The 24,447-nt window shown below is 45.0% G+C and overlaps 1 protein-coding gene across 1 annotated transcript in view; it reads left to right on the top strand.

The window, feature by feature from the left end:
• The window catches only part of Gmds (GDP-mannose 4,6-dehydratase), a 516,914-nt gene extending 495,940 nt beyond the window's left edge, over positions 1 to 20,974 (top strand). The window contains exons 10-11 of the mRNA XM_040755777.1: positions 20,353 to 20,421; positions 20,582 to 20,974. Coding sequence (XP_040611711.1) covers positions 20,353 to 20,421; positions 20,582 to 20,644 — 132 coding nt within the window. The 3' untranslated portion in view covers positions 20,645 to 20,974. The remainder of the gene's footprint in view (positions 1 to 20,352; positions 20,422 to 20,581) is intronic.
• Positions 20,975 to 24,447: the final 3,473 nt, after the last annotated feature.

Raw genomic sequence — 24,447 nt, 5'->3', positions numbered from 1 at the left:
AATACAGCTATTTTACAAAAAGGATTTTATTTAAAATTGTTCATAGTTACATTTCATTATTTCAGAGTTGTAATTAGCTAACTGACCTATAAGTTGAAATATTACAAAGTTTAACCAATCTGACAGTTCTCTAGGCAAAACCACCATGTGTTTTATTGAGGTGGGGGAAACCATGCTTTTCCTTGTTTACAGAAAAACTTAATTGTTAATTCCTACCATGTGTTCAAGGCTATGCCTTACAGTGAAGGCAGAGCACAAGAGCTTGGCACAACTGTGATGTCTTGGTCCATCACACAGGCTGTGTGGCTGGTGCTGGTTGTAGAATTGATTGCCATGCTCATGGAGCACCCCTCAGAGCAATGTAAAAATACACTTAAGAGCCTCCTGTGATAGCAAGTGGAAAGCTCTGAGATTAGGACACTGGAAAAGAAGGTTCCTTCCTAATGAGGTCGGTATTGAATGGCCAGATGTGAAATCCCATACTGCGTTTTAAACTGCCACACAGAACATCACAATGCTTAAGCTGTTGCTTCCAAGAACTACAATGGGAGATCTTGAAAAGCCACAAACCACTGCCCAAAGCATGGCCGCATAACCAGGAGAAAATGATGTATGTGGGGGTTCCCTTTCGGAAGCACAGGCCTACCTCTGAATGGATAATAAATAAAGCAGGTGGCTTCTCCCATTGGACCACCTGCCTTATAAAGGTAGCAAGGTAAGCCCAGGCATAGGGAGAGCAGGTCACTTAGGCTCCAGTACTATAGGAGATGATAGCATCAGACTGTCCCTGGAGTGACAGAACCATGGCAGTAAGTGTAGATGGAGAGAGCCTAACAGTATATCCCTCTCCACCCTGTCCTAAGAAAGTTTCCAGACCTCGTCAGGACTCAGCCAGATAACCTCTCCTCTGAAGGACACCCATCCCCTGCAGGACACTCCTTCCTCTGCACTGTGCTGTCTCTTCTGCATCACACTGTCCCCTCAGTCTGTTCATTCACTGGTCATTAGCATCTCATTACAATTGGATTGTTGTTGTTGACAGGTGTCTGTTCCCTGCTCTGTACATCTGGAAATGTTGTTCTGGATGTTTTTCGGCCTTCAGCTTTCCAAGCACACTGTTCTTTTCAGCCTGCAGAGAACACTGTTTCTGAAGTTTATTTTTGGATTGTTGTTTGTAAAGTTTGGATGGGACACTTTCTGAATTCCTGTCTCCACATACATCCAGAAACCCATGTCTCTCCAGAACCTGAGAATTACCTGATTCCACTAATGTCCCGGCCCTCGTTCTGTGCCTCCCAAATCTTCCATTTTCCAAGCTGCACACACACGTGAAGAGCTCTGGAAGGTTGGGTGGAGGGTTACATCTCAACTGTTATCCCATTTTAACAGCATGTGCTTGCTGGACAGGCCTATTCAGGAAGTTGCCTGATCAATGTTTCTTGCAGAACACTGATCTTCCTCTACCATCTGCCTAGTTTCCTGACTAGCTCCTTTCACATCTACTTAGTATAGTTCAGTACATTCTTCCTTAAACTCCTGCCTAGCCAAGCCAGAAAGGGAACAGAAGACCTAACCACTCCATCCCAAGGGATCCATTAAGGTGGCTACTTGAGAGAGGCTGAGACCCACAGGCTCCTCAGACCTGGTTTGAACCAATCTCTCCACACTGCCCACTACAATTGACTAGGTGTGTCAGGCTCCTAGAACCTGGAATGCAGCAGGTATTAAAGATGTTCCAGCGAGTGTGTAAGCATAGAGGTTGGAGCCCTAGAAGGTGCTAGATCCTGATGAACCCATCTCTTCAGGAATACAGGATATGGTGCGAAAGAAACTGGCAATAAACTGTGAAAGAAGGTTGGGATCAAATTAGCAGAGATTTTAAAATCGGAGTAAGAGTCTGGGCTGTATTTGCCAGGAAATCAGGGTTCTTGGGTAGGGAGTCAGAAAGACTACGAGATGGACAAGGTGTCAGACAGTCAGGCCCTCAAGCAGGGGTGTGCGTATGAAAGACAACATAGTGTTGTGCTGTGTGAGCACTGAGAGCTTGGGCCACCATGACAACAAAAAGAGAAGAAAGGAAAGTCTGAGAGGAAAAAAAATGCTAAGAACAGATTATAGCAAGACACAAGAGGAGCTAAGCTGGCCGTGGTGTTAAGTCTAGGTGTTGGGTGTGGGCCTAAATGTTAACAAAGCATTAGGGAAAAGAGCTAGTGTATTTAGTTAGAAGAAATACTGTCATCAGTTTTAACACCGCCTGTATCTAGTCAGCAAATTGCAGTTAAATGCCTGTTGTGTGTAAAGCTCTGCCTGAGGGTAGAGCGACACAAAACAGGAACAGCTGTGGCTTCACAGTTTACAGTCTAGGCTGGCCAATGACAAAGCAGCAAATAAGTGGCAGAATGGTTACCATCACGACAGAAGCTTTCTGGAAATGCGGAGCCACTATGAGAGCAGTGGGGTCATATCCTACAAGAGGGCCTCTTTAGACATCAGGACTTTGGAGTACCATGTCTTTGAATGCAGCTGGGAAGCAAGAAAAGAATGTGGGCCTGGCACTGGGAGAGATGAGGCTGAGGGCAGAGATGGTGATGTTCCCAGGAGATGTAACAGCAGAAGCCATTGATAGAAAGGGGTCCCCTTAAGACTTTCCAACAGCCAGGAACAGAGCGGTGAACTTGGAGAATTAGTGAAAAGGGGGAGCAGTGAGAAAACTAGGGACACCAGTCAGGGCATCTCAAGAAATGCTGGGGAAGCTGAGAGTCTCGGGGTCCCAAGCCACTTCAGATCATGGCAGGTCCTTGGGAAAGAGTATCTGACAAGACACTGCCTCCAGGAGCTGAGCTGGAGGAGCAGACAACCTGATGCCTGCCTATCCCAGGGATAAGCATCAGGCACTCGTGGGGAGAGATGGTCCTTGAAGCACCATCTCTCAAGAGTGTTTTCTGCCAGTGTTTTTCCCCTTCCCTCTCAGCCAATATTTTAAAAAGATCTGAAAGCCTAACTTTCTTCATTTATGTCAAGGAGATCATAGAGGAGTGAGCAATATAAGAGTCCCTGGAAGTTGGGGCAAGTGAACAAGAGACCTTGGAGTGAGGGAGAGGCTAAGCTGTGGTAAAGTCTCCATTTGCTTCTGGACACTTGGATTTTATTTAAATTTTATTTTATCTTAATGTTTTGTGTCTGTGCACAATGTGCATGCCTGAGCCGGGCGGTGGTGGTGCACGCCTTTAATCCCAGCACTTGGGAGCCAGAGGCAGGAGGCTCTCTGTGAGTTTGAGGCCAGCCTGGTCTACAAAGCTACACAGAGAAACCCTGATTCAAAAAAACAAAACAAAACAAAATGTACATGCCTGGTACCCAAATAGGCCGGAATAGGGTATCAGATCCTTCAGGACCCACTAGATGGGTGCTGGGAATTGAACCCCAGGTACTCTGAAAGAAGAGCCGGTGCTCTCAACTTCTGAGCCATCTGTCCAACCCTGGATTCCATTTCAAAAAGGGTTATGTTTTCTCTACAATACATATGTGTACCCCAAAGTAGGCTCAAAGCTGAGTAAGGTACTATCCTGCCCTGAGAAAGCAGATCACCTAAGGATGCTCTTCCTGAGGACCTCAGAAACCATGGTTCACTCAGCCCACACTGCCAGCAGCTATTGGGCCTCCCTGGTGCTCCCGTTATAACTGTGGGTCATGGCCCCCATGAGAATTCATTCTCCAGCAGAAGGCAGAAAGCAGGATGACCATAACTACAGGGAAGGGATTATAAGAGTGAATATATTTTCTCTCCAACAAATCTGAAATTTTCAAGTGGACCAGAAAGACTTTCATAGAACCAATAGCTTTGGGGTACTCTTTTTTTGTTTTTTCAAGACAGGGTTTCTCTGTGTAGCTTTGTAGACCAGGCTGGCTTCGAACTCACATAGATCTGCCTGTCTCTGTCTCTCAAGTGCTGGCATTAAAGATGTGTGCCACCACTGTCCAGTTTGGGGTACTCTTAAAGACACTAATGTCTGAGGTGTGATTCCCAAGCAGAGAGGAGACATACAAAAGAGAGGGACTGTGTAGGGAACAGAAAAGCCAGGGCCACCCCCATGAAGAGCTAAGAAAGGGAGCATCCCTGTATGTTCCCATTGTGTGAGGGGAAGAGCGTACTGCATTCCTACTTCCCTTGCATGAAAGTGGACCCAAATGTGGCAGAGCCGCCAAGAACGCACAAAAGTGAGCAGACTGGCCACTGTGTCATGCTTCCCCTTTAAACTGAGTCCCTCAAAATTAAAGGGAAGAGCTGGGTCAAATGGTAGTTCTATCTCTAATTTTTTGAGAAACATCATGCTGGTTTCTAAAATGACTGTACTAGTTTACACGTCCCCTAGAGGTAAATAAAGATTGCTCTTTCTCCACTACTCACCAGAATTTTTGTTTGTTTGTTTGTTAGACACCTGTCATATTCTTTTTTGAGGCACAGTTTCTCTGTGTAGTCAGACTGCCCTCGAACTCAGAGATTCACCTGTTTTTAGCCTCCCAAGTGCTAGGATTAAAGGCATGTGCCACCACCACCAAGCCATTTGTTTTTTAATGATAACAGTTATGGCTGAATGAAAACTCAAAGTACTTTAACTTGTGCTTTATTGACAGCTAAAGATGTTGAGCATTTTGCAAAATATGTATTGGCCATTTGCTTTTCTTCTTTGGATAACTGTCCATTTCATTAGCCTTTTTGTTGATTAGCAGTTTTGGGTTTTTGGTGTCTAGTTTTTATGCTTCTTTACATAGTGTAGATTTTAATCCCCAACTGGCATTTAGCTTGTGTTTCTCCCATTCTCTAGGCTGTGCTGATAAGTTTGTCTGCTTGGCTATTTTTAAACCTGTATTCTATGCTACTGACCTTCTGTTTGGAATCTTCTTCTTTCCTGTATCATATTTTCTGTTTTCCTCAAGAAATACCAGTTTTTGGTGTTTGGTTTGTTTTTTTGTTTGTTTGTTTTGCTCTTTGAGAAAGAGTCTTAACATATATCTCTAGCTAGCCTGGAAGTCACTATATAGAGCATGCTGGCGATAAACTCACAGAGATGCCGTTGCCTCTACCTCACAGTCTTGAGGTTAAAGGAGTGTGTCACCACATTTGACAATATTTCAGATTTTAAGTTAAAATTGTTAATTGTTTGAATTGACAGGGTGCAGGGTGAGAGACATGAATCTAATTTCATTCCTCTGCTGGTATATATCCAGTTTTTCTAGCAACTTTTATTGGCTGTGATGCCTTTTTCTGGGATATGTTCTGTATAGGCTATGAAACTAAAAAGGGACCATGAGAAGGAAAAAGATGCTGAAGAAGGGTTTCATGGGACTTGAAATCAAAAAGAGTATTGGGTAGAAGGATATAAGGGGATGCAGAGAAGTAAGGGAAAGAGGGGAAGAGGAGAATCAACAAAAACAAATTTTGGGTTAAAATGCCATAATGAGAGGAGCTGGGCATTCTAATGCCTGCCTTTAGTCTCAGGACTTGGGAGATGCAGGCAGGTAGATAGATCTCTGTGAGTTTGAGACCAGCCTAGTCTACATAGCAGGTTTTAGGCCAGGGCTACATATAATGAAACCTTGTCTCAGGAGAAAAGAACGATACCATAATGAAACTTAATACTTTGGATTCTGATTTAAATAAAACATAAATAATTCATGTTAAATTTAAAAAAACACACACCAAACTAACCAGACTCAAAGTCTGTATAACTCAGCAAACTATTATACAGTCAGAGTATGTTTTATTTATCTGAAAAGTTTTGTATAATAAAGTTTATGGAACTTAAAAATAAAAATTGCAATAAGAATTAATTAATTAAAACTTAAAATGCAGAGGGGGAGCTAGGAGACAGAGGAAAACTGTCCAAGAGAAACAAGCCGTCGGTGATTAGCTGTGAGATGTGATGCTCAGGGTTGCTGACCTACCTGGAAGGGTAACAGCCCGTTCTGACAGTCACCTTCTGTGCCAATTTAGAATCTCAATCTTTGCCCATTGGGAAGTTGAGTCACCTGGTAAGGATCAAAGTGGCCCTTCAGGTTCTGCCACTGCTAGGGTCCACCAGGTCCTTGCTGTGCTGGACACCACCCTGACTTTCTGAGAGGTGTTTCCTTCCTATAACAAAAGGTAAATCTTTTTCTTGAAAGACCTGCTCTATCTGTGACCTGGGTGTGGCCTCTTGTGGCACTCTTTGCATTCCATCAGTTACTTGAGCATATCCCTCCATTTTCCTTTGCTAAAGTGGTGGCATGGAATGAGTGTCACAGAGGAACGTGAGAACTTATGTCCCTAAGGAATTATGGGATACATAGAAATGAATGAGAATTGGGTGAGCCCTGTGATTCCTCAGTTCTTCCAGGATTGGAACTCCTTATAGACAGAATACTCTCTAGGGCCCAGGGCCTCCTAAAATGAGTTTCACATTGGCCCCCAATGTACAGGTAGAATATGGTGGTGTCTAAAGAAAGAAATTTGTCTTTTGGGGAGAAAGTTTGTTTGAGGTTTTTGGGGAGGTTGTTTTGTTTTTGTCTTGATTTATTTGGTGCATGTGTGGGCACATGTACATGTGGGTACACTCACCCTTGCCTGTGTATACGTAGACCAGAAGTTGCTTTCCACTTCATTTTTTGAGAGTCTCTCACCAAACCTGGAGCTCACTAACTGTAACAGCCTATTCAGCTGTGTCTAGGGTCTGAACTCCCATCCTCAAGCTTGTGCTTCAAGCACTTTTCCTACGGAACCATCCTCTCCTCCAGTGTTTTTATTTATCTTTTTCTGAGACAAAGTCACTGGCCCAGAACTTGCTGTATGGACGAGGCTGGCTTCCATCTTCCTGCCTCTGCCTCTTTAGAGTTGGGGTAGCAGGTATAGAACACCACACCCAACTCACAAATCTGTCTTGGCAAAGCCATAAATCACTACCTCAGCCGGAGTCACCATCTCCCATAACAGCTTCCTCATCAGAGTTCCAGCACTCTGAAATTCAAGGCTTCTGATTATCAGTCCCAGCCCTAGGCCCAGCCCCAGGGGCTTCCTCCCTGGGTGCAAGTCCTTCCGCTGTAGTTCTGCTGTTCCATCAGCCCAGACTGCTTCCTCAGCATTCCTAACCACCATTATTTAATTTTCCTTACAGTACCTAGTCCTACCTAGTTTCTCTTTGCTTGTGGAATGACACTATAAGGAGCATTAGCTACCTGCTGGGTAAGTAGACCAGTGCCTTGGGGATGCCAAAATGTATTCAAAGTAGATAGACCACACCCTGAGACAGCCCACCCTACAGCTCATAAGAATTATACTGTCTACCTAGTTGCCTAAGGGCATGGCCCTGTCTGGCTTGGCTTCTTCTGTGGGGTATACAGCAGGGAAAGAGGCGAGACTTAGAGAGATATAGGCATGGGAGACAGCTTACGCTAGAACTAGAGACGTGGGGGGCTGGGGGGCTGGGTTTGTGGCCTCACACTGTGGCAAGTGCTCAGCAAATCAACATCTATGCCATGAAACGGGTGGTAGAACAAATGAGCTAAATCTACAGTGAAGTATGAATCTAGAATTTCAACCGAAGTCTCTTTGACCCCAAATTCAGCAGGCTTTTATGATGTTAAAATATGAGCAGGAAGAAGAGGATTCCAGCTTGGAAGAATTCTCTATATACAAATATACATAAGGGCTGCATCTTGCTAGAATTGCAGAGCTTACATGAGCAGATATGTGTAGCCAATATCACAAAGCAGATTTTAAGGCCTGAGTGTCCTTCCAAGGAAGTTACTTCGATTTTCTTGGCTCTGGTAAAGAGATATATGCATACAGTAGCTGATATTTGAGTATCTGTTCACATCAGCCATTTGTGTTATCTGATTTCTTTTTCAATAGTAGATATTGTATTATAGGCCCATTGAGAGTCAGGTCATCCAGAAAATACTAGAAAGAACTGGAACTCCGCTTAGAAAGATCTGGCAACAAGGTCCATCCTGAGCTAGTACTCCTGGAGGGAGTTCTTGACATGTTATCCCATTGTTTATTTTAATACATGCTTCAGTAAGTAGCCTGCTGAACAGAGGGTACTGTTATTGCCCACTGCAGTATCCATTTCCTTACTCCTCATGTACCCTCTTCAAGTTGCCACCCTGCCCTGCATGCCAGAGTCATTCAGGCTCTACCACCCTGCTCTTCCCCTTGTCCAGAGCATGACACTTGTAACTTATTACCATCTGCTTATTAGTCACCATCATTGACTCTGAGCTCCTTGAACTCACATATCTATGGCCACTGGCTCATAAACGATGGATGAATAAATGAATGTGCGAATGTTGCTAGGATTCAATGAGAAAAATAGAGTGGGAGGTCCTTTGTGGTAACTGTTGCTATCACTATAGGGTAGTGATAATTTAAGGCAATGCTTTATTTCTGAATCTGAATTCTCAGTAGCCAAGCTGAAATATCAAGTCGCTTTTGCTGAAGCCTTCAGCTATCTTGCATTCTGCAGACTCACTCCCTTGTTGCGTAGGTGCACAGACCCTGACAATGCAGTCTTCTTCATACTATAGACCCTGAAAACTGTAGAAGTCTGCATCCTCAGGACCAATTTATTTCTGTTGGGAATGGTCATGGTAATGGATAAATAAGATCTAGGCCATTTGCTTTAGTTCTGTGTTGAAGTATTTTCAAAGAAAAGAGTGTTATGATAGAGTCAGATCCCAAGCATTTCCAAAGCCCTTAAAGTTCTCATGCCAAGCCATTCTTACTATTCTTTGTAGTCCTAGAAAGCAAGCAGTTCCTTGAAGAATCTAGTTCTACTGGAGAAAGTCCACTGGGATCATCTTAACCTCAGAGCACCAGGGACTGCTAGGCAGAGAAATAATCTTCTATAGGAAAATGACTTGGTCTTTGTTTGTTTTTATATACAAAGTTCAAGATCATTCCTGTCTCCATAAGTGGCCTGTTCTAATTGATACAAGTGGTTTACTAGCAGCCATAGTTTTTCTGAACCTCTGTGGAGTAAAAACATATTTACTTTATGTTTGTCTTGTACTCAGCCTTGTACTTCCTAGGCAAGTTTTCTGTCACTGAGCTATATCCTCAGACCTTGCTTTTTTGAAACAGGGTCTTTTGCATAGCCCACACTTGTTTATAATTCTCTACATGTCCCATTTAACCTAAAACTCATGATTTTCCTATCCCTGTCTTCTAAGTTCTGGGGTTATAGGTATATATCACAGTAGCTCTAGCTGGGTCTTTAGTAAGTTCTTTTCCAGGGTACATAATTTGTCCTCACTCACAACTTCTATATAGAGGTTGAACACTTGACTCTGTATACTGGCCAACTAAAAGAGAAGATTCCTGAGAGACATAATATAGGCTAGCAGGCCCAACCCTTGTGTTCAGGGATTTGAGTCTAGGCCCCATTACAAGTCAAGATGAGCAAGTTATCTAATTTTCTGGGCCTGTGTTTCTTTACCTTCATGTAAGACTCTTAGTAGGGATAAACAACATGGAGTATTCAATGTGTTGGATAGATAGATCCAAAGAGAATCCCAATAAATCAGTATTGACTCTAAGCAGTCCCTGATTTCCTTACTACAAAACCAAGCAAGAACCCATCCTGAACCACCACCCTCAGCTTACAATGTTCTAAGTTACCTGACTTCCCTGTCACCCTGTTTGACTCAGTCTCAGTGCTGGGCACTAGCCAGTACAGCCAAATGGAAGAAAATGAGGCCTGTCACATGGCCACTGCAGCCACCACTATGGTGTTTCAACTGACAGTAGTGGATGGGGATCAACACCAGCCACATGTGTTGGAGCAGGCTCTGAGAGCAGGGTATGCAGGAGAAGCAGGCCAAGAGCATGCAGCTGAGGGACATTATCCTTCCTCATGTGGTCCTAGGAAGGTTGTATGATCTGGGCAGGCCCACTATAGGCCTGATAGAGCAGTTAAAAAAAAGAAAAGAAGAGAAAAAACTTGCAAAGGTATAATGAGGCCTCTGTGTGCCCCTGATTGATGTGGCTGGTGTGTCAGGCTCGGGCTCAGCACCACAACCACAGGGAGCTCATCCCTCCTAAGGAGCCACACCAATAGCAGCCTTTGAGGAATGTTTAGGGTGGCCAGAGAGATGTCCCCTTCTGAGTCCTTAAATCTGGGCATGGTCTTTGTGTACAGCACTCGGTGACTTGGCACCTTCAATTCCAAACTAGCCCTTTCAGCCTTGGATAAATCATTACAACAGCTGTCCTTCCCAAAACTCAAGATCCCAAGACTCCCATAGCTTACCTTGCTCTGTGCAGACAGGCCAACGTTTTCCATCAGTGGGCCTCTGGAAAATGGATGTGGTCAGAGTTTGAGAACCATGCATGGCTCTCAAGCTACTCTGATCTTCCTTCCTTGGTTTATTTGCAGAGCACATCATGTACATCACAGACAAGAGGCTCCTGTTTGGTGGTTTTGACTAAGCAAAAGAATCACTATGGAGGTGGCCCTTCCTTGAATGCATAGCTTGTACTATGAGGAACTCGTTTGTCCCTTTATGTTCTCTAACATTTTGCAGGGAGAGATATCTGTTGCATCATCTCTTAGCCCCCTTTGTCATTAGGAACATGTTGCAGTGGCACACTGCTCTGGAAATATTCTGTGGGTAAAGTGTCTTGAAATTAAAAGGTCTAGTTGGAGAGTTGTGTCCTAAAGACAGGCACAGAGATTAGTACCTCCACAGTGGAACTCTTGAGTAGTGTGCAAGAGGTTTTCAGATCATCCCCAACACAGCAAAAAATAATAACCCTAACTCATTAAATCAATCAGTAAAGACAGAGAACAGATCATTGGTACAATACAGGTGTGTGGCAGCCATGCTCCTCAGAGATGGCAGTGAATTAGGTAACAAGGCATGATTTTTTTAATGCTCTCATAGTCAATAATTTCTCACATCTGGACTGAGCTGTCCTTTCCAAAGCATATTCACATACACTGAAGTGCTGTTTTCGTCAAGCTGGCAGACTATGATCCCAACTTATTTGGTCTGTGGACAGGAAGCCGCACTCCATCACAGGCCGTCATTTAGATCAGACCCTCGGCCTTGTCAGCAAGGCCAGCACTGAGGGCAAACAAAGCACCTGCCAAGGGCGACTGTGCAGGGTGTCACACTTGGAGTCCCCACCAAAGCTTTCATCAAAGCCAGCCTGATTATTTTCCACTGCGTTTTCCTGAAAGGATGTTATGATTTTCTAGATGTTTGGTGGCTGGCGATAAATCAGGCTTTTATGATGTCATGTGAAAGGCCACCTCTCGGACTTCCTCTAGCTGCAAGTGGAGAATAAAAGTAGGACGTGTTGGTAGAGCACAGTAGACACAGCTTGACTTAACCCTTTCCGGACTTGTCCACCAGCTCAGGTCACAGAAGAAGGTCAGTATTCCTTTCACATGAGTAGCCAGGATTCATGAAAGCAGAGTTGCTTTCTGGGTGATAAGTAGTCTCAGGGCTTTGGCATCATATCAAGTCATGAGCAGAAAGTACCTCCCAGAGAGTATGACAGAAAGGGTTATCAGAAGCTTAACAAAAATAACCTTTAGAGAGCCCCTGTTCTATAATGTTGGAAATAAGAAGTTGCCTTGGAGCAGAGCTACTCATAAAACTAGTGAGCTATAATGGAATGTCTTGTAACATTATAAATTCATAAATGCCTTTGAGAGAATGGGAAGGTTCTCATTTAAACCAGGATCCAGGATCCTTGTTTCTTCATCTGCATCCCATCAATCCATATGTCTTTCTGTGTTCTACTTCCCCAGTTTTCTTTCCATGACCACACTCTACCACCATTGTCATCTAGGAACCCCTCTTTCACCACTGTGGCCCGGTCATCTTAACTGGTCTCCTTTCCTGTCTTTGACTCCTCTGATCTAGGGCAGAATACACAGATGTCTCTGAAAACCTGTAGTGCTTAAACTCTCCAGGACCCAGAGCAAAGTCCAGAATCCCTGTTTATCAGTGCTAAGATGGCAAGTTCTCTGACCTTTCAAAGATACACATATACTCACACAAATGCATGCAGCGTATGGTGAAAACTCTAAAGGAAAATAGGTTCCTGTAATGTGTCCCACCCTTAGAAGCTGGTCAGAGAGAAGACTCCTTAGCTACCTAGGGGCAGTCAGGGCTCCTGTTTTCCACTAGCCAGACAGGAAATGAAAGGAGATGATATCTCAGTTAGCCCTCAGAGGCTCTTGCTGTCCTCATTTGGCCAGAAGAAGAGCAGCTTGCTAATGCACACTCCAGGGGGTGTCTGAGCTCAGCAGCCAGGTCCTCAGCCCTCCAGAGTCATCTGGGTATCATGCTGAGTCTTCATGGCAGTAGCCAAGGCCTGGTCCCTACAGAGTAGTTAGGTTTCATACCCAAACATCAAAGAGTAGCTGACTGTAAGAGGCAGAGGGTCCTGCATAAGAGCTTAGTATAGAGAGAAAAATCAATTCTTCCATAAGTCAGTATGAACAGCTAGAAGTCAGTGTCATAGTTTTGAAAATCCCCGCCCCGCAAAAATTTAAGATAAAATGTAGGTGAAATGAGCAGATGTTGACTGCAGTTGGATTGGTTCTGACAAAAGCATGAGCTCCTGTAACATGCTCCTGTTGCCTAGGGGACATTCATTTAACACCCCCCCCCCAGGTCTCTAACCCTAGCATCTTGCTAGTCAGTACCCTCCCTATGGTCACTACTCTTATTGTATCACCATGACTGAGTTTGTTCTATAACAACATATTCATTGAGTTACACAAGTGGCTGCATTTCTGTGTCAACCTCTCTCCACCATTGGCATGTACTGACATCATCATATGCTGACATTTTTTTAGAAATCTTTTTGCCTCTCACATCCTTGGAGGGCTTGGTCCTTTGAACACTGTGACTGCTAGACTAAGAATCAGAAATGCTGCTTTCTAGTCCAAGCCTCTGCCACTAGATGGCTTCATGACATCTGGCTGAAATACCTCCTCAGATAGACACGGGATTCTGTTCTTCTCATGGAAAAATGAAGGAAGAGTAGCGGGTAGCCATGCAGTATAGATCCCCACAGCCTGTTGAATCTTTCTTAGCCTTGGTGGTGGGAACACAACTAAAGAAGTCAAACTGTGGAAAACCTAAGGATCTGTATTAATGCTTATCTTTCCTCTGTACCCTTCAAGAAACTCACAAACGCCACGTAGTTGTTTGAGTTTTTCCTCAAGAAGCTCCTCCAGGAAGCAGCCAAATGCAGAGTCTTGTAAGGACATTTGTAGTAGTTACAGTGTTCCTTTCCGTGTGAGTTCAGAATGAGGGTAGGGATTTTCTCTAAAATAATAGATTGACTAACAAACAAGAAGGAAGCAAGTTTAAGGAAAATTGTCTTGTGCAATCCGGGATGCCCCATGACTTCAGTTGTCTTCCTGGATAAGAGGGTGCAGGTTCAAGATAAGCTGGATAACAGAGTTGGGCTTTTAGCTCTAAGACACTTTGTAGAGAACTTTCATCTCTAGAAAGAGGCCTCTGAAGCAGATATAAAATCTCCTGAGTTGCATCTTGAGTGTAGCTGTCTTCAAGTTTAATTATCTGAACTGTGCAAAGTGCTTTGAGGGCAGAAAGTGCTAAGTGGCAAAAAGAAATGCAGCCTGCATCTTATGTCCAGAACGCCACTTGCCAATTATGTCACAACAGCCCCTAATCGGTCCACTTAAAGGTACTTTATCTCCTTTCCTCGGGGTTTATGCCACCTCCTACTAGCATGGGCAAATCTTTACACCCCAGATCCAGTTATTAACAGTAGCCAGTAATTTTCTAAGAAGATGGTGTTGACTTTGAAGCCTGGAATGCTGAGGTCACTAACAATCTTATCTCCCTGTCATTAAGTGGCCCTTACATTATAAGTGTGAGTCACCACCACCACCCCCATCAGCTGGTTAGGATGAACTTTAGTGAAGGAATTAGGACCAGAGGGCTCCAGTTATAGTAAGTCATTCAATTCACTTTCCCTGTGTTCATGCTACTATAAGCACTAGGCTTCAAAACCCCCTGTTAACAGGTTAATTCCATGACTAAAACTGTAGACAAAGAACAGGTACAAAGGGGCCATAAATTTAAATGTTGCAAGCTGACCTCCTCAGAGTCTTACCTGTAGCCTGTTAGACCTTTGCCTGTAAGCATGTAACTTGCCCATGCTACTGGGCATTGCTCCTTACAAATGATTTCCTTTGCTTGTTCATTCAGAGTGGGTCTATTGGAATGGACTAAGCCTGGGTTCCATAAGGTCATACAGATTGGTAGAAGTGTTCCTGGGTTGGTTCCCTTTCTGTGCCCCAGTGAAAGCTCTGTAGCAGATGGGTGATGGGTAATAGACAGATGGGCAGTAGTGGAGAATGCCACACTGCTAAGGGAGATGCTACAGGTTGGTTAGGATGAATGCTGTGATGTGTATGATCCAGTCCACAGGGAGAATGCATATCTACCCATGTTTCACACTTGTTGGCCTGAGAGAACTTTCTCAAATCTCATTAAAACTCTAGAGGGAAATTAATAATCGGAGAGCCTATACTTCTCCCCCACAATACAGTCATCCCTCAGCATCGTCAGAGAATTCGTTCCAGGATCCCCCTCTGACACCAAAAACTTCAGATACCTAAGACCCTATGTAAGATGATTTGCAGACCTATGCATGTCTTCCTACACTCAGTGAATCACCCTAAGAAACTTAATGCCTAACACAGTGTGGACACTGTCAGCAGGGGTTTTGATCACTAGGCAACAATGACAAACATGGCATCTGCACATCTTCAATACCGGTGTCTATTTCTCTGTTATTTTTAATCGATGCTTATTTAATTCTGTACATGTGAAGTCTACAGATTTGGAGAACCAGCTATAAATATGTTCTGTGTAATTTGTAGAACCTTTTTTTTTTTTGCCTAACTGTATTTCTCTACTTATGCTAACTATATTTTTAAAGTATAATGGAAAAATGTATGTATATCATGTTATATTGATATATAGACACATTAGGAAGAAGACACATCCTTATTTACTTTCCAGAAAGTTCTAGACAGTGTTAACCTCTTTCATAGGTGTGTGAGGCCCAATTGTAAATGGATGTTTCTTTCCTTTGTTTGGTACCTCTTAGTAGATGCTGCATAGTCTCTCACAGAAAAATGGGATCAGTAAAGGAACCACAGGATCTTAAAGATCCTGTAAGAGGAGACACCATCCAGAAGAACAGGCAGCATGACTAACAGGTTCTTGAATGAGCCCACCAGTGGAGTACACAGCGGAAGTGTTGAGCTCCAAGCAGTGATTTTAGTCTAAGGCCATGTGGGACTGCCCATAGCCAATGGGCCTATAGTGTTCTTTGTGCAGAAAATAGACAGCTTTTGCAGACCTGCCCCTCTGCTTTATGTCCCATGCTGTGCTGCACTCTGGAATGGTGCTTTGTGATGCTGGCCAAGTACCGCATCAGTTTAGCTCTGGGGCACTCTGTCAGCCCTGCTGGATGGACAGTCCCCTGAGCCCACTTCCTGAACAGACTGAGACAACCTGCTCTTTTCTCATTGTCTCTTATCACCCTTGTCATTAAAGGAGAGGCCTGGCTTCGACTTCAATCTTTGCTATTCTAAAGCAGTCCAGGGGAAGAGGGAAATGCTCTGAGGTTAGCTCTGTCCCTGGGTAGGATTAAGCCATGGGTAAATTCCAGCATATGAGAGCTAAAACTACACAGGTCGTTGAAAAGAGCATTGCAGGCTGGGGGAGTGGAGGGGGGCTCTTCAGGCTTCTTTCTCCCCCTTCCTCTGTGCTCCCCTCCCTGCCTGTCTAGAATCTTGATTGGGATGTGCAGTGCAACTTCAAAGACTTCCCTGAAGTTCTGTTGTTTTGTTTTGTTTTCAGCAGTTCTGTTTCCCAAGAGCAGCTTTATCCTAGGAGGGAAGCTTGCCTCCTCACTCCATTAGCATAAAGTCAGATCAAGGACCTAACTCATTGGCATTCTTCTATTCCCTTGGAACCTAAGCCGGTCTTCAATTTCGCTTTGCTAAGAAAAGCAGGAGGGGAAAATGAGTATTTTTGTGCCACTCGCAGCTCCATGTCTTAAATTCCTGAAGATGCTTAGCCAAGGTTTCCATCGGGCTAGGTTTTCCTTAGTCACATCCCTGTCTTTGTACCTTCTTGTCTATGGCACTCAAAAATCAGTTTCTTTCAATATGTACATTAGAAATTCAACAGCATCCCGCCAAGAGCTCTTATTTCTTAAAGTCTCTCGCCCACCAACCTTACCACAAACCTGCTGAGGAAACCCAATCCAACTTGTAATTCAATCTAAATGTTATAATTTCCCCCAAATCAAACTTAGAGAAAAGGAAGAAAAAGAATGAGGGTGTGAGATTGGCGTTATCCTGCATGATCCAGTTTAGTGTACTGAAGGGACTTAATTTGTCTAAGAACAATCAAAATCACATTAGGGGAGGAAAAGTAACCTGTATGGCTGAAAGGTGTCTTGTTATCTTGACAGCAATGCACAGGGAGCCCAGAGATCTTCACAAAAGTGGCCTCTAATTAGAGGAGACAATAATGGCAGGGTGAACCCTCCTTTTCTGGATTGTGTTAACTGCTGTGGGCTCAGGAACTGGCCTAATGACTTCCCCGGGACTTGGTCTGGAGCTTTATCTATCCACTATAACAAGACAGAGAGCCAGGAAAGCCGAGATTTTGTTGCAACAAACCATGCCCTTTTCTCAGGCTGATGCTTGCATCTGCATTGCCATGAAAGCTACCATGTCTGGGTGCTCCAGCTGCAGGACACACTCCGAGGGGCAATCGAGCTGGGGTCTGTGGGAGAGAGCTTGTCTGCAGGTTTCCCTGTTCCTCATGCTGTTTAGCTGCTGTAAAATGCTTAGGTAAGCCTAATTGAATTTGACAATAATAAATTACATACTGAAACTGTATAGTTCACCTAAGGAATAGCAGTGAAAATGGAAAGATACCAGAAGCCAGATTTAGGAAATGTCATATTCACATTAAAATGCTTTAAATTTTTCTTAGAGTTTGTTGCCTGTTTTTTTTTCTCAGAAAAACTCCAGACCACCCATTTTATGAAGCTCTTTCTCAAAATTCTATAGAAAATCAACATAAAATCATCACTTTAATTCCAGTTTTGCCTCTGTTGGCATATGCTGGCTGTAAACCTATAAAGAACCAAATAATTCAGAATGTAGAGCAGTGTATATAAACTCATTTCTTTCACTTGTCATTAGGAGCTGCTGGGATTTTGTGGAAGTTCAAATGTCTTAAAAGACTTAAATATAAAAGGAGTACATATCATGGCCTTTCTTCCCACACCCCTGTGTGAGCACAGCAACTCCTGGCTTCCCTGTAGGAGTCCAGCTCGCAACCCTGACTTCTCTGTGGGTCACAGGAAATGATGTTTAGAGGAGCATTTCCTGTCTGCCCTCTGGTCCAGCACTGTGTGCCTTCACACTCAGGCCTTGTCATGCCACCCCTGAAGTGTGCCTGAGCCAGGAATCTTACAAATGGAACAAACCACTGGCCAGATCCCATGGTAGAAAATAAGATTTATTTATTTATTATTTATGTATTTATTTTGTGAGACAGGGTTTCCCTTTGTAGCCCTAACTGACCTGGAACTAGAACTCACTTTATAGACCAGGCTGGTCTTGAACTCAAAGATCTGCCTGCCTCTGCCTATTGACTGCTGGGATTAAAGGCGTGCACCACACCCCCTGTTTAGTAAGGCATTTCCATTAGGACAGTGAAGTACAAAGTACACTGGGTTGGTGGAGCAAGGGAGAGCTCCATGGCAAAGCATTGCCTAATGGAAGAAAAAGCCGATGGGACAGAAACATTTTGAGTAGCCCTCGTGTTGACTCAGTGGCAACTGGCAAGAAGAGCGACTGTTCTGTCCTGATAGGACCACATGTTCTCCCTTCCCAAGGCCTCTCCATCTAATTAGCTCTCAGGGAGCTTTGGCAGAAGGCTGAGGAAGCTCCGAGGCTGCAGCCTAAGAGAGGGCTCAAAACTAAATTGGGAAGTTTAGCTGGGCCTGTCTCTGGTTTCAATGAAATACTTTCACAGTGTATTTAGTAGTGTCTGTTGCTAAGCTTTTGAAAACCATTTTTCTTTTTCCTTAATTGTAGTTGCCTGGTTGTTTTTATATTATGAGCTACTTGTAGAAAAATACAGGAAACATAATTACAATACAAAGCTCCCTTTCCCAAGCCTACTGAGATCATTTGAAACCAAACTGAGTTTTAGGGCTTTTTTTTAACTGTATGTTCACAGCCATGAATTGCATCCACGCTGTGCTGGTTGATTTACAGCCAGTGGAATGTGATTCAGCAGTCACCGTGTTCTCCTGAAGCTGCTGTAGGACTGAGGGGCAGGCAGACATTGTTTCATGCCTCCAAGTTACACAGCTTCCTCTGGGGAAAAAGAAAGAATATCTTTGTGTGGCTTTTACACTAAAAGAGAAGCATTGTAAAAGTATATATAAGTTTATTTAGGGAGAGTAAAGAGAAATAAATTACTTGGTTTGTTTTTCCACTTACACTGGTAGCTCCAGGTAGCACTGTGCTAAGAATGCTAATTACTAATTCTTGTGTCCTACCTTTCCTGGGGAGTCTGGAAATGGGCTTTTAGGCCAGCAGAAATAACTTGCTTCACTTTGGTTAACACTCTGGGGAGGAAGTGGGTACTTCAGCATATTGTGAAATGCAAAGCCTTTGGGAATTTGATTTATTCAAGCCTAAAAAGCAATGGTGGATGATTGAGAATGAGAGTCCCTGAATGTCCTCTGCTAGAGGGAAGACTAGGCAGGAAAATGGAATCCAGGTGAACACCTGGTGTGGGAAGTACAAATAGCCTGTACCCTACATTCTGCCCTACCCATCTGAAATCCACAACAAAGTGGTGTGGCCTGCCAACTTCGAGAGGCCTTTTAACTACAGCTTGGTTTTCTGTGGCTGTCACTCAGAGCAGCTGCTCCGCTTGTCCAACAGTGCACAGCTAAAAGAGAGCGTCTTGATGGAGCACTTATAGCCATAAAGATCCCCTTTTGTCCCTCCTGCCTTCCCAGCCCCTGGTTATTTGCATCACAGCATGTGCACCGTTGGATGCACTCCTATGGACATACCTAACTGGCTTTTTCTGTGTTTTCCCTTTCCTCCCTCCTTTCCTCCCTTTATTCCTTTTAAACTCTTCTTGAAATCCCCATTTAGTCTTGAGACCTGCCATAAAGAACTGTGCGAGGGTGAAGACAGGATTTTCATCTTTACTGTTTCTTGTTTGTTGCCAGTCTTCTTCCTTCCAAGAGAGCCTCCTAAATAAATGAAAGTGAACTCCTCTTGCCTGATTATCCGAGAAGCTCTAGTACATATGTGTTTCCCTCCCCATAAAGTCAGAAGTGATCAAGCAGATCGAGAGGCTTGGCCTCAGCGTTATGTAAGGCCCAGCCCTGGGCTGAGATAGTGGCCAGTGGTCCCCTCTGCAAGTCAACTGCGAAGGTGCAGCTGGAGGTGACAAGAGCTAGGGAGAGAGCCTGGGCTGACCAGGAGCACGGTCTCAGATGCACAGAGTCTGAAACTGAGGTTCGTGTGTCTGTACCATGAGTCAAGAAAGCAACCCCATTTTCTAACGAAGAAAGAGAAGAGTAGAATCTAACACACCCTCTACTGTGACCAGGAGATGGAAGTTTCAGTTTAGGAGCTGGTGGGGGAGCTGCTAGCTTGCAGAGAATTGTTCACCTTAGCAAAGCCAGAGCCGAGCAGAGGTGACTGCAAGCCCAGAGCTCCCTCGCTGGCCTGCATGCCTGGCCGCCTGCAACCGCCTGCCGCCAGGGCTGCCCCAAAAGCCGGAGACCAGGGGAGGCGGGGTTTCCGCTGACTCCGAATCCAGGATGCAGACTTGGCCAGGGACAGGGCAAAGGCAGCAGAACTAAGGTTGGACCTGGAGGAGGGTGGATGGGTTCTAGGAACTGAACCCTACAGATGGGTCGGAGTCATGCTAGTCGAGGACCTGGGATGGCCATTCTGCAGCGAAGTTCGTGTCTTGGACGTTCAGGCATGATTTACCCCTGACCTTTCCCGAGAAGTGCAGTAATTCGAAACACTTTTCCCAGTAGCTTTCCTGACAGCTTAATATCTTAAAAAAAGAAAAAGAAAAACCATCAGCGTCACACTAGGAGGAGGTAGAGCGAGGGGGTTGGGCCGGAGTTGGGGATGGCTTACTCGCAAGGTCCTAGTTTGAACCGGACTGTACGTACCTGCTGAGACAGATTGGGACAGGGCTGCACCCAGCAAGCACACCTCCTCTTCCCTCTCTCCGCAGGACTTCCTGCAGGGAGACTGCTCCAAGGCACAGCAGAAACTGAACTGGAAGCCCCGCGTTGCCTTTGACGTAAGTTGTATCTCCAGTGCAAGTTCTCACAGCTGTTATCTGTGAGCCCTTGCTGGCATGCTGTGGTCAGGCTGGAGGCCTTTCAGGCCCTGGGAGGAGGTATTGCCAGAGAGGGTGGCAGAAATACCGCCCTCACCACCCACCCTGGATCTTGGTGCAGGAGCTGGTGAGGGAGATGGTGCAAGCCGACGTGGAGCTCATGAGGACCAACCCCAATGCCTGAGCGTCTCGGCAAAAATTCGCCAGGCATGGACTGTGGTGCAGAGCCAGCCAGCCAGAGTCCAGCCACTCCGGAGACCATCGACCCTTGACCTCCTGTGTCATCCCCACAGCTAAGAGCTGGGCCATGGGTTTGTAGGCACCAGGACGGGACACTCCAGAGCTAAGGCCACTTTGCTTTTGTCAAAGGCTCCTTCGAATGATATTGGGAAATCAAGAAGTTGAAAATCACATACTCATTTTACTTGAAATTATGTCACTAGACAACTTAAATTTTGGAGTCTTGAGATTGTTTTTCTCTTTTCTAATTAAATGATCTTTCTATGAACCAGCACTAACAGAGTCACTTGAGTATGTTTTCCCCAGGTTATACAGCAGGCAGTTTATGGCCCCAAACAAAAACAAAATCTACAGCTGGGGATGAAATATTCTTGGTTCCTTTAGGAAAAGCTCTGTTAAGAAGACCCCTAGCCTGAGCTGCCCTCTGCAGAGCACCTGGCTAAGCCTCTGCCTTGGACACACCTATCCCTGCTGAATTGAAGCATTCACAGCTCTCCTGGTCTCTGCTGATTTTAATTAGAACTACTGAGCTCTCACCCTCTCAGGAAAAAGAGACTCATGAAACAGGGGTTAAAAGAAGAAACTTGGTGGTAAGTAAATATTGTTGGAGCATACATGTGAAAGCCCCTGGGCTACCCAGATCTAAGCCCAGACCTGGACTGTGCCCTAACCTAAGCCTCTTCTATGGTCTTTCACACAATATTTATTTCCAACCTCTTCTCACTGGTACTAGGTCACTTTTTAAACTGAATTTTGACTCATGTAATTCAATCCAGTGCCTAATATAGACCAGATAGTATGCGGATGCTTCAACTACATCAATATGAATTAGAAGTTATGATAAAAAGACTCAGAACCCAGGATGCAGCTTCACTGAGTTTATCATTTAGATGCTAGAATTCTGGCCACAGGCCTGCATCCCTGAGCCACTGTGTACTGTGCTGCTCCAGGTGAACACCCCCAGAGGGCAAGCAAGGATTTGTTTGCAGGTATACACTCTTGCATGAAATAGTATTTTGGCTTAGAACAAATTAGGTCAGGACTCTTCTCCCCCTCACTCCCCTTCCAAGCAAAATAAAATAAAACCAGCGAATGGCATTCCAATCTTTGCACATGCATGAGACTGAGGGTGAACTATTTCCGAATGTCTTCACAGGCAGGTTTATGATCTGGGGGAGGACTAGGGCTCCAGGGCTGGTCAGAGAGGGCTCTTTGTGGAGCTCTCTATGCTGTGAGAACATGCTGGCTGGGGCAGCCTCGGCCCCCATGGAGCATAACTAAGACAGCCAGGCTGGCCCACCCGGTTCTCAGAAGCCACCCCAAGAAGAGCTTGCTGTTTCTATTCCCAAATGGGAAGCTGCTAATTGGAAGCAGATGGTCTCTGGGAGGTGGGGCTTGTAGGACTGGGAATGCTGGGGAGGGGCATACATACATGTATCTTCACACATGGGCATGCACTGTCACCCGCAACCTAAAACACACATTCATTCACATATACACATTCACTCAGGAACATACCAACTCATACGCTATCACACACAAACTTTTGCAAACATACTCAGAAGTCTATTGTCCCATCACACATACTCTCAAGTCTCACAGCTAATCACATGCTCCTTGGCCTTGACCTTGATGCTCAAGCCTTCCTCTGACCAGGTAAGTCTCTCATTCAACACCCAGGAAGAGCCACCCCAGAGGCCTGCAGGCCTGCGGGGTTTCATTCAATGTTTGGTGGATTTCCAGCCCAAAGCCATAGTGAGTGCCTTAGGGCAGACCAGGAGGCCCTGGGCAGGGGCTTTGTATGACTCCAGGAGAGCTAAATGGGCACAAGCATGGATCGCTGACATGTCTTTTTAATGACAGCCTTGTCACTAGTTATGCCCTCTCAATCACTGTTGGGGGGCACCTTTGGATTTTTGATTGTGTGTATGTTTAAAAGAAGAAAAGCAGCAGTTGCACTTCAGAATGTAACTATTAGCTGACAGGATTCCATGTAGCCATCTTCAAGACCTCATTAAAGGGTTTCTTCTATCTTACCTTAATTTCAATAATTTTTGTGTGTCCACACTTCTCCCCTCCTTCCCCCTGCTCTGCAAGCATTGGGTATTTTCGATAGTATAACACCTCTCCAAGCTTGACACTGTTGTAAAAACTAAGAGTTAAATTATTAGTATTCTCAGTCATGCCAGAGGCAAATCCACATTTGTTTTTCAGAGAATGGTCAAGTGCTTGGGTCCTAGGGCACCACTGGGTTAGTACCCTTCAGACCTGCCTATGCTATGTCTGCTGCCTTTGTGTTTCATTCTGAAACAGTGAGCTCGGCCTGCCAGCTTCTACAACTGCATAGGGAGCAGGCAGAGTTGGGACTGCCAATCTGAAGGGAAGGTTGGGAAAGCTATGTGCCCATAGGAGAAGAACCAGAAGGAACCCTAAATGAAGGGAAGGTATGTGAGGCGAGGGGCACATCCAGCACAATTGCTGTGGGCTTCTTTTCATTGCCTTTAATCACCTTCACCAAAGCCAGCCTCAGAACCCCGCAGAGGCCTGTCAGTCAGTCACTCAGTCAGTCAGTCAGCCAGTCAGGTGACGGGCTACACACAAATGCCATCTTCCCTGTGCTGTTCAAACTAGAAGCTGAAAGCAACACTGTAAACTTTCATTTTAAAATAATTCCGTGAGTACTGGGGATATATCTCAGTGTGGAACACTTGTCTAGTACATAGACTGCGGATTTATACATAACAGCACTAAATAAATAAAAGACCTTAAGCATATCATTAAAAATGACTTTGGTTCTACCACAAAAGGAAAGAAAGCATTCAGCCACCGTCTTCATATTTGTGATTAAAACCGGACAGTCTATTTAGTTGTACTCCAATTAGTTCAACTTCTTTCATGTCTTCCGGGATCTTTGCTGCACCCTTAAATACTCAGCAGGCAGCATGGGTGGAGAGAGCTTCCACCCAGGTTTTACACAAAGATTGTGTGTTCCTGTGTGCTTGTCTTACAAGAGATCAGCATGTCCCAATATGACATTTGTATCTCTCCAAAAGTACCTCATAGAGAGCACTAAACACTCCACAAGTAACAATAGCATCTGAGACACACTGCCGTTCTGGAAGCTAGGTCGCCTACACACCCTGCCTTCCCATGGTCCAGTGTCTTCTGAGAGCACTGGAGACTAGGCCTTGAGGTCCCATGATCCCCTAGGCCTCCCAATGCTCATCTAGGATACACAGGAGTAAGCATTCAGAGAGTGTGCCTGGCTATGGCCCCTGGGCCTGAAGCCTTTGGCTGTCCATAAAGGGTGGTGGTGTGCCCTTCCTCACCACCCCACCCTACAGGGTCCTCCCCCCAAAAGTATTCAGAGTGCACTCTCTCCCAGAGACCCGGGAGCTTTCCAAGGTCCCACCCACTTCCCCCTCCCTCGAGTCCTTTACTGTCCTCTACCAAAGGGTCTGTCCTGGCAAACAACCTGATCTCTGGACCTGACCTCTTTTTTGCCCTGCAGCCTAATCCCAGGTCCCTGCCCATCTTTCAGGGTCAAGGGGTCACAGGCTGCCAGTCAGTGCAGAGTCTCAGCTGCCCCTCTGGCCTCTGAATTCCTGGGTGCCTGCTAGAGTGTACACCCATCTGTTTGCTGGTGAAGAAATGCGACCTGCTGATGCCAAAGGCTTATCCTCTACTGATCACCTCAGCTCACGGAGGTTCTGATTCTCCTGCTTTCCTAGCTGTGACCTTGAAGGG

Source organism: Mesocricetus auratus, unplaced genomic scaffold (genome assembly GCF_017639785.1).
Source record: "Mesocricetus auratus isolate SY011 unplaced genomic scaffold, BCM_Maur_2.0 Super-Scaffold_100013, whole genome shotgun sequence".
NCBI classification, from domain to species: domain Eukaryota; kingdom Metazoa; phylum Chordata; class Mammalia; order Rodentia; family Cricetidae; genus Mesocricetus; species Mesocricetus auratus.
This window is presented reverse-complemented; position numbering and strand designations above follow the sequence as displayed.